This window comes from Triticum urartu, chromosome 7, assembly GCF_003073215.2.
Source record: "Triticum urartu cultivar G1812 chromosome 7, Tu2.1, whole genome shotgun sequence".
Taxonomy (NCBI): Eukaryota; Viridiplantae; Streptophyta; class Magnoliopsida; order Poales; family Poaceae; genus Triticum; species Triticum urartu.
The window spans coordinates 5,594,764-5,605,440 of NC_053028.1; the positions used below are offsets into that span (position 1 = coordinate 5,594,764).

General features: G+C 43.6%; 1 protein-coding gene across 1 annotated transcript; it reads left to right on the top strand.

The window, feature by feature from the left end:
- Positions 1 to 6,518: 6,518 nt before the first annotated feature.
- LOC125522752 (noroxomaritidine synthase 2-like) lies at positions 6,519 to 8,320 on the top strand. The gene has a single exon (XM_048687784.1). It carries the CDS (start codon positions 6,521 to 6,523, stop codon positions 8,075 to 8,077), a length of 1,557 nt encoding a protein of 518 aa, XP_048543741.1. The 5' UTR covers positions 6,519 to 6,520; the 3' UTR covers positions 8,078 to 8,320.
- The last annotated feature ends 2,357 nt before the right edge of the window (positions 8,321 to 10,677 follow it).

A 10,677-nucleotide genomic window follows, 5' to 3' on the forward strand; every position in this document is an offset into this window, starting at 1 on the left:
GTGTCTTGGTTGATGAGGTGGTGGACCCATATTCGGAGCTATAGCTTGACATTCCTGGAGGTGACGACGAGCACACATTGGGAGAGGCCATACATCATGTCATCCTATGGAGAAAGGATTGCATCATCTTTCGAAGGCCACCGACACCGCGTCACCCGACTCCTCGTCGAAGTCCGCCACCGAGTCAGCAGACTCCCGCTCCTCCAAGTCCACCAACGCGTGAGGCCACTCCTCCTCCTCCAAGTCCGGCAAAGTGTCAGGCCACTCCTCCTCCAAGTCCAACACAGCGTCAGACGTCCACTCCTCCTCCAAGTCCGGCACAACCTCAGGCCACTGCAAGTCCGGCACAGCTTCAGGCCACTCCTCCTCGTCCAACTCAGCCCCGTCAGCCGTCTCCGCCGCCTCAGCAATCGCAGAAGAGACACCCCGCAGCTATGGTGCGTAGCGGTACGAGTCGAGGTCATAGTACAGGAAGTACAGGTGGAGGCAAGCGATATAAATATGGTCAAAACCTCACTACTCCTCTTCCTGTGAGGGCTTACGACAGGACCGAGGAGCAAACCAATGCCATAGTGCGGGCAGAACTCGACGCCCATTTTGGATCGAAACCGCCACCGCCGCCAAGGGAGAAAGTGCCTGTGAAAGTAGTTGACCACTTCATTCGTATGGCTCAACCACCAGCTCCTAAGCCTGTTGACATAGACTATGAGCGCCACATCAGGAAGTTACATCGACAACGTCTACAGAAGGAGGCGAGCTCGAGCTCGAGCAAACAACAAGCAGCTGTCAAAAAATGCGGGAAAACCGTTGCCCAGCTGGGAAAACAGGCGGCGCAATCGATCCCCCCGCTTGTTGTGCCGCCAACAACACGTGACAGTATGCGCGCCCAATATTATTGTGGCCAAACAGTTTACGTTCCCGAGGTGGGCGATGTGGTAATAACCCAGGAGCATATAATGCAGGCTGAAGAACTCAAGATCACTGTTGGACAACTCCTCGAGATCGAGGACATGCCTGGGATTACAGAGGAGGAAATAAAACGGAAATATGTCCGGGGCCAACCTTTGGTCGAGCCTGAAGATGTCAACAAGCTCCCAACGAGAATGTATGAATTGCATCAGTGGTACATGGACATTACCAAGAGATCCGATCGAGAGTCCCTCATGGTGTATGTCAAGAAGGATGATTACTACCATGAGAAAGCTGTGGCCGTTGAGTATTCTGAACTGTTTCAGTTATACAATCAAGACGCACTCGACAAATCTATCGTCAGTTGCTATTGTCTGTAAGTGATTTCTTTCTGTAATTTAAGTCTCAAGCTAGCTGTAGTGATCCTTTTGATCAATCATTACCTGTAATTATCCTCACTATATTCTTTTCTGTGGTATTATGCAGGATGAAGATGTATGAAATGAGAAAAAGTGGACGCTATGGCATTGGGTTCATTGACCCAAACACCGTTAATGAATACACGTGGAAAATAAACAAGCATCATGAAAAAGAGGTAGAGGACAGCATGCTAGAGTTCTTGAAGCGCCTCAAATACAATGAAGATATACTACTTCCTTACAACTTCCAGTGAGTCACACTTTTTTGTACTACAAATTCTCTGTTTTTGCCTACTAGCCAGCTACATGTTTTTGCTTACATATGCCCGCTTAATTAAGACATGCAAACGTGTGTGCATGCAGATTTCACTGGATCTTGTGTATCATTAAAGTTGACGCCGGAACAGTTGAAATACTGGACTCGCTACTCAAAGCAAATAGTGACTATAACATCTTGTTTGGGATAGTCAACAGGTAATTTCAATCATTATTAACTATATATCTCGGCCTATTTACTTCATCATTTCATGATATGAACTATTTAATAACCCCTTTATTCATTTTCTTTGTCGGCGGGCAGGGCTTGGGCAAGGTTCATCAGCGTCACGGAAGGCGAATGGAAACCACAGCTGAAATGGTTTCGACCCAAGGTAAGTAATTAAGTAGTACTAGCTAGCTAGCTAGCTGCCATCTCTTTAATTATCATGCTTGATTAATTATTATCTGATCAAATTAAATTCCATTCTCGTAATAAAGGCCCTGAAGCAGGCGCAGGGGACTGATCTGTGTGCATTCTGCGTTTGCGAGAACATTCGCATGATGGCGTTCGAAAGGAGCAGGTCTCAAAGACAAGAATGGGTACGCTTGTCAGAACACTATTCACAATTTTTACACCATTATCGATATCTAGTCACACAACTAATACACATGCATATTGATCTCCTTCTTAACAGTTCAAAGAGGTGCGGGACAAGCTCCTAGAAACGGAGCGCTTAGAAGCACTTCAAGAGGAAATAGCGGGATTTTTGCTCGACCAGGTCATAAATCCGAAGGGAGAATACTATTACCCGCTACCGCCCCCATCGACCAGGTCATGAACCACTTCCAATTGTCATCGTGCTCCGAAGGCACCAATTAGGCTAATGCCACTGGCTCCGAAGGCAACATGCATATGTAGGAGAAATTGTATATAGCTATACATGTGTGTATGTGTGAATTAATATGGTTTGTGAGACATTGATGATATATATATGATTGATTCTACTAGAAATTCTATTTTTATATATATATATGCATAACGTGTACAATGTGTAGTACCGTAAAATACCAGCAAACGAAAAAGAATTAAAATGGAAAACACAAAATTAAATGAAAAAGAAATCATAAAACCAAAAACCCCCCAAACATTTTAGTACCGGTTGGTGTTACCAACCGGTACTAAAGGGCTCCCGGCCCCCGGAGCTGGCTCCTGCCACGTGGTTGCCCTTTAGCACTGGTTCGTACTGAACCGGTACTAAAGGGGGGGGGACTTTAGTGCCGAAACTTTAGTGTCGGTTCCTAAACCGGCACTAAAGGGCCTTACGAACCGGTGCTATTGCCCGGTTCTGCACTAGTGTGATCACCTATGGCAGAGGAAATAATTATAGAGGATGAGGTCATTGCCCACAAGGGACTGAATGTTAGATGTGGTCATCTGATGTATTATCTATGGCAGAGGAAGAACTTGGTCATCTGATGCAGTACCTTTCATGAATCTAAAACAATAGTCAAGATAGATGGCAATGGTCTACGTTTTACATTCTTAAGCTATGGGATGTTTTCCTTGGATGATTCTATTTACGGTGTAGTATGTCAACTATGGCTAGGTTTATAGGTCCGGTGTCGGTTGGTAGATGCATAAAATACAGAAGACCTAGATATTTGCGTAACAGAGTGCCTGTCTTGTACCCCGAAGTGGCGATGCACCCTGTATTGCCGGTGAACTTCGAGTAGCAGGCTTGGACTGCTCTATGGTGGTCAGACCTCTTATGTACACCGTAGCTATACCTCGGGGGCATGACATTGCCAGTACCCCCCTAAGGCTGGCCATAGCGATGGTATCATCTTAGCCGGTATCATGCACTCAGGAATAACAAACATGCTGATGTGGCAGAGAATTAAAGAAGAAAGAGAGAGGATTAAAGTAACATAGGTAGATACGTTAAATGCTATACTACTTTGTGTCATGTATGACAATAAATATGATCACCTATGATACTACTCTATGATACTATGCACTATAAAGATAGTATCATACGCTAGTATCATATGCATGTTACTAGTATATGATACTCCCCACTATAAGTGCTCAAAGTCTTCAAAGTCGCGCCTACTGATCCTTTGACTACTCTTCATCCGAAGTGAGGTTCAATCATTGTTATCAGAATGATAACATATTTGACGCCGATCAAGGGCGTTCAATTTCCATCCCTCAACTCACAATAGACAAATCCCTAACTGTACCAACATTTATGGACATGCTAGAACCCCACCAAGCAATCCGTCCACCGCTAACGTTCTTCTTCTCCGAATCCCGCAACCGTTCGTTTATTTTGCCAGACATGTCGTGAAGAGCAGGCCGCTCATCCTATGTTGTACTGCAACAATGGCACCGTCCTCTGGTGCCGGGAAGCACGATGACAAGCATTTTATATAAATGTGAGCAACTACTAGTACAAGTTGCACAGTCGTCGAAGTTGCATTGCATCAAAGCATCAACAAGACCATCAAAATCTAGGCACTCGCATAAGTAATTAATGGTCAAGATTGAACATCATGGGCTGCCACACAGGGTTTGGATGGGTACACCATGATTGTGCGTGAGAGAGAGAGAGAGAGAGAGAGAGAGAGAGAGACTGGTTGTAGGTTAATTAATGCTCTTGGAAACAGAGAGGAGAGAGTTGACCCTGGAACGGCTGGCCCGAAAGAGAGGGCACATGAACCCATGCATGATTGACGTGTCGACGCATTCATGCATAGAGCCATGGCACAAATACTCGTCCATGGGAAATACACTTCAATTCCTGATTGTATATATACCCTATATGGGGATTTTTTAATAATTAAACAGAAAGTCAAAATAGTTCAGAATTTTTTTTAGAATAAACTTGACTTACTTTTGCACTAGTATGTAAATTTTCACGAAATAAAAATCAACGTTGACTTCACAGCGAAAAAAAAATTATTTGCTATTATAGGTCACTATTCACACTATTTTGGTCAATTTTTTGTCTTTTTTGAAAAGAAGTCAAAGGGGGGTTTTCTTTTTGTGAAACTTTTCTCACAAGTACAATGTATGGTCTAGTTTATTTCAAAAATATTTTCAGATTTTTTTGACTTTTTGTTGAATTACTAAATTATTTTCCCATATAGGGTGTATATGTCCCCATAGACCAAAAGTTCCCCTCCATCCTACGATTGCTTTCTTTATAATAATTGTTGGAACCTCTGTTAACAATATTATCTTTATTTTGCTCTTTCGGGAAGATAAACTATCATCAGCCATTATACTTTGTTTTGGGTAGGTACATAATTTTTTTTGCTTATTTTTTTGTAAGAGTTTAGATTATTTGTGTTTGTTGTCTATATGCTCATTTTGAATTTGTATTTATATTTTTACAAGGGTTTTGATTATCGTTTTTTGGTGCATGTAGATTTGTTTTGTTTATTATGCACAAAACTTATTTTTTGTGCAACACCATCTTCTTTTGTACGCACTTGCGTCATCTTTTTATGTACTTCAAAACGGTTGCCTGTGTCTTGGCAAACACAATCGATTTGTGGAGCGCCATAGAGGTATGTGTTTCGGTAAAAAATAACTAATCGATTTGTGGACTGTGCTATATTTCTATTTTTAGTAGAAAAGAAGTAAATGAAACATGCGGCAGTCCCTCTTTTGGTCGATATCAATGAACATGCTCATTTGCCTGATTTTCCATAACATGCTTGTTTTATCAGCGAAACTTGTCGATTTAGTTATGGGTTCTGATGTTGATAGTTTATCTTCCCAAAAGAATAAAATAGCAATAACTTTGTTATCAGATGTGACATATGTCATTCATAGAGAAAGCAACACAAACATTGCATATGTTTGCAAATTTACTAAACGTAGTCACCTTCAAAAAGAAAAGAAAAATACTCCCTCTGTGAACTTCTATAAGATGTTTTAGGTGACTACTTTACGAAGAAGGTAGTTCACAGAGAAAGCCAATATAAACAACTCCATGTACCAGCGAATTGCCTGAGTATTTCATCCATGGTTCTGTGCATGCATGTGACAGCGCGTGGATCGTGCATGGGTCCACGTGATGTCTCTTTCCGGCCAGGTGTTCTGGAGTCATTTCTGTCATCTCTCTTTCTCTAACACGCGCAATCATGGATTCCCAGTTAATGGTCATCATATGCAACAATGATTTAGTTGATGCTTTGAGGCCATGGTTATGCTCCAATTTATAGAAACTAGCAATGTGGCCCGTCCGATGTGCGGGCTAGAAGTATAGAATTAATAACGTGAACATATTATTTGATTACAGTAAAGTAAAATGTGGACCAAATGTAATGACATTTACAAATAAGACTAGGTAGATTGCATAGTCAATGTATATCCGTGAGATTTTGTTAACATATTCTTGGCATCACTGGAACAGTAATTTGGAGAAGAAGAGTAGAGCACCAGCAGTCGAGCGAAGTGGAGGTGCAGCCTGTCCATAAATTGACGTTGGCACGGTACGGTCAGGGAGCTGGCGGTTGAGAGTTGGCTGAATGGTCGATATACACGCCCATGAATCACGTACACACCCGATTATTGGAAAAGGACAGGAGGACAGTTAGGGGTGTTTGGTTCACGGACTTTTTAGTCTCCGAGACTAGAAAAAGTCCCTAGAAACCAAACGAGAGGAACTTTTTCTACTAGAGAGTCTTTTTTGATTAATCCTTGGGACTAGGAAAAGTCCTAGGACTTCTCAACCAAACACCCCCTTAGTGATCCCGGCCCCCGGCTGGAAGCTTCTCAGCATCATGTTCCTTCCGACGACCTGCATTAATAATCTATAAGGCCTTCCTGCAACAGGTACTAGTATATTGCATGCACAAGCAAATAATCTATAAATTCTACGTAATTCTCAAGCATTTGTCATTGAGTAGCAAGGAAAACAATGGCACTCTTGTCGTCGCTAGAGCTACACCACCTCCTCGTCTCCTTTCTTGTCTTGCTTCTCTCCTTGCTCTTCTGCTTCATCAAGTTGAGGAGTTCAAAGACTGTCCCAACGCTTCCAGCGGAATGGCCCCTGGTTGGAATGTTCCCTTCCGTTGTCGCCAACCTCCACCGCTTCCATGACTACGCCACCTCCTTGCTCGCCGCTGCCGGCAGTAGCTTTGTGTTTCGTGGGCCTGCCATGTACTTCTTCGTCACCTGCGACCCGACGAATGTCCGCCACATCTTCGTCTCGAACTTCACCAACTATCCCAAGGGCGAGGAGTTCGCTGCCATCTTCGACGCCATGGGGAACAGCTTCTTCAACGCGGACGGCGAGTCATGGCGCCGCCAGCGTGGCAGAGTGCAGCACCTCATGTCGAGCCCACAGCTGCTGGCTCACATGGCCCGCTGCTGCCGCGATAAGCTGGAGAACGGCCTCCTCCCCTTCTTGGCGCGCATGGAGAGCCTAACCTCGTTGGATATGCAGGACCTGTTTACCAGGTTCACATTCGACATGACGGCCATGTCGGTCTTCGGGGTCGACCCTGGCCTTCTGACCGCCGATATGCCACCTGTAATTGTGCCGGACGCCATGGAAGCTGTCATGGATGTAGGCTTCATCCGGAACATGGTGCCATCATCTTGCTGGAAGTTGATGAAGTGTCTAAAAATTGGCCCGGAGCGGAAGCTCGCCGCAGCGCAATTGGAACTGCACCGATTTGTCAGAGAGATGATGAAGAAGTGGAGAGACGGACCAGTCCACATGGACATGGATAAAGAGCAAGATAAAAAGAAGGTACAAATTGTTTCTTCCTACATCCATGACCCAGAGTATACCGACGACCACGGAAAACCTAATGCTTTCCTGTACGCGACCCTGATCAACTACATGTTTGCTGGGCGTGACACGGTCGGCACGACCCTCACCTGGCTCTTCTACAACCTCATCAAACACCCACACGTCGTGTCGAGCATCAGAAGAGAACTAGCTCCCATTGCCATGCACAAAGCAACCACCACCAGCGGCAACCACATGATGATCTTTGAGCCAGAGGAGACCGAACCGATCGTCTACCTGCACGCGGCATTGTTCGAATCCATGAGGCTGTACCCACCGGGCCCCATCGAGCGCAAGACGGTGATGACCGACAACATACTGCCGAGCGGTCACAAGGTGCAAAGGGGTGAAACCATCCTGATTTCACTCTACTCAATGGGCAGGATGGAAGGTGTGTGGGGCAAGGATTGCACGGAGTACCGCCCAGAAAGGTGGGTCAAAGAGGACGGCAAGCTTCTGTACGTACCATCCTACAAGTTCCTAGCATTCAACGCCGGGCCAAGATCGTGCTTGGGCAAGCACATCTCGGTAGAGCAGATGAAGAGTGTCGTTGCCGCCATGGTGTGGAACTTCGATTTTGAAATGGTGGGAGGGCACGTTGTAGAGCCAAAGCCATCAGTTGTGCTCAAGATGAAGAATGGGTTGTGGGCCAAGATCCTCAAACGGCGCATCGAATGAAAGACAATACCAACCCAGCAGTACCGTGTAATTTGTCAAAGCTTCTTTTATTGATTCTAAGTTTATAAGTATACGTTCTTCCTTGCAGATGCATGGGTGCACGTAATGTAAAGTTTTAGAGTATTTCTGGATATCCCCACAATGTAAGAGGTACAATAGGTTGGCCCCCGTTTGTTGTAATTTGCTTGTACTAAAAAGGATCCATCATACTAAAAAAAACATCGATTTTTCCACTTCATTCTACATTACGTTTGTAGAAAAGTGCTTCACCATCTATAAAACCAAATAAGTTACTTTTTTTTGAAAGACAAATAAGTTACATTATGAAAACATATTTTGCGAAGCATCTAATGAAATCGATTTGGTTGTTATAGAAGCTATTATGCCTGTCATGGATATAATCTTGATAATACTAGGAGGTAGGAATGTAGAGGCAATGGTATCTAGTGAACGGCGCGGTTAAGAGTACGCTCAAGGCTCTGCAGCGGAGGTACAAAGTGTGGAAGTTCAACCTTCAGCCCCGGGCTTCCCTCCTTGCTTATATAAAGTGCGCCAGGTAGGGGTGCATAAAGGACTGGTATTAATGCTATTCATGACCTCAGGTGTGTCCGACTGTTTCATGACATTTACTACTGGTAGCTGCCGTATTTAACCGGGTTATATTGCTGTTGGATAACAACCGTCATCAAGACATCGTGGCCAAGAGATGGTCTAGTAGACAGCTGACTAATGGTCTAGCTGACAACTCCCTCCATCTTCGTCCGAGTGTTGGCACTCGACAGTCGACTGAGCCGCAGTCCGACTGTTGGGGCTTAGTGCGGATTTGGGCCACCTTATCTCTGATGGGCTGATGATGAAGCCATTGCCTTTTGGACAGTATATTATGCGATCATGGGCCTCCGATGGGCCATTCGTATACTTGGGCCTACCCCGTATTTATAAACTCGACAGTAGCACCCGAGTCGGTCGAGGTCTCGCTGGAGAGTTGGTGTGTGCTTTCTTCCGGCAAGACGTCCGACTGATCAACGGATCTGAGGTTCGAGCAAGAGACCTCGGCAGACTCACTTTGTTCATGCCTGCGGAGGGACAAACATTGAGCAGCTGGGAAGAAGACTCGGTGATACCGCCCATTTTTCAATCTCTTCTGGAGAAGACGTCTCACGGCCCGAATGTGGGCGTATCATCAAATTCCGAGTGGTTGTCCAAGGCACCTGGGCTCGATCATGGGCCTGCCGGAACCCTTTCTATGGAACCGTCTGTGCAGACGGATATTCGGTTCCCTCGAGAGGGATTCTGACTCATGCCACACGGGGGATATCTGATACGTCTTTGTCGTATCTACTTTTTCAAATACTACTAATATTTTTTATCGGTCGAATATTAATTGGTCCGGTTTTGCATGTAATTCCTAGGTTCCGAGCACTAATAAGGTAAAAATGGAAAAAAAACCATCGGTGTGTTTGTAAGCATTTAAATATGACAACACTATATCAATATATAACTACATATTACATGTCAAACAATGAATGATGACAAATAAAATGGGACAACACTACAATGCATGGCCTATGGAATGGGGGGTAAAATGTAATGTGCGACAGTCTACTAAACGGGAGACCCTTTTTGGGTTTCTAAACACAAGGGACCAGCCCAATTAATCCCTAGATTCCTGATTAATCACTTGTCTGAGCGATAAATTGGCTCAAATGATTAGAAAAGGTAAGGTATAAACTTAGCGGTCACCCATTGATAAGTGGTAAACTAGATGATAAATCGGTGAATCAGATGATATTTTGAACATTGGTTTTAATATATTGTTGTTCATGTATTTGTTTTGTCCTATATAAAATGTGGGCAAGAAATTGTTGATGCGGCTGCCTTGCAGTTATGTTATTTTCGAGCGGCTGTTGCGGCAATTGTGCCCTATTATATGGCCATATTTTTTGCCCTATTGGGTGCCCTACCATCAAATAACCTCGAAAGTATCCTTCTGCTCCAGACCTCGTAATAGTCCCCTTACGTGCTGGTTAGGGCTTCTGGTATCCACGCGCCGATGATATGATCCGACCTATCATACGAGGTGCACCTAGTTCGTTTGGTCAATGGTTGACTAGTCGGCCGGTCAACCGTTGGCTTTTGGACAAAAAGGAAAAGGAAATAAAAATTCCAAAAATTAATTAACGAAACATACACAAAGAAAGTTCTTGAAATAAAAAATTCACAGACTCAATTTTTTTGCGCAAATTCAAAAAAATCATGAAATCAAAAAAAGTTGGTTATTCTTGAAAAATAATCACGAATTAAAAAAACATTGTGGAAATTTTCAAATTTTATGATTTTTCAAAGAGATCGTTGATTTAAAAAAATCATAAATTTGGAAACAAAATCACGGATTTGAAACTAGTTCATCAATTTACTTCATGGATTTGGAAAATGTTCACTATTTTGGCTAAAAAATCACTAATTTGAAAATACTACATGCATTTGAAAAACATGCATTTGAAAAAGTACATGAATTCTAAAAGGTTCACAAATCTGAAGAAAAGTTCAATTTCTAAAAAGCCCGCCCACATAACAAAGAAAAAGAAAAGAAAAGAAAA

Bases quoted from the DNA above. Each gene is read 5' to 3' on its own strand.
- LOC125522752 (XM_048687784.1), top strand. From the start codon at position 6,521: ATGGCACTCTTGTCGTCGCTAGAGCTACACCACCTCCTCGTCTCCTTT.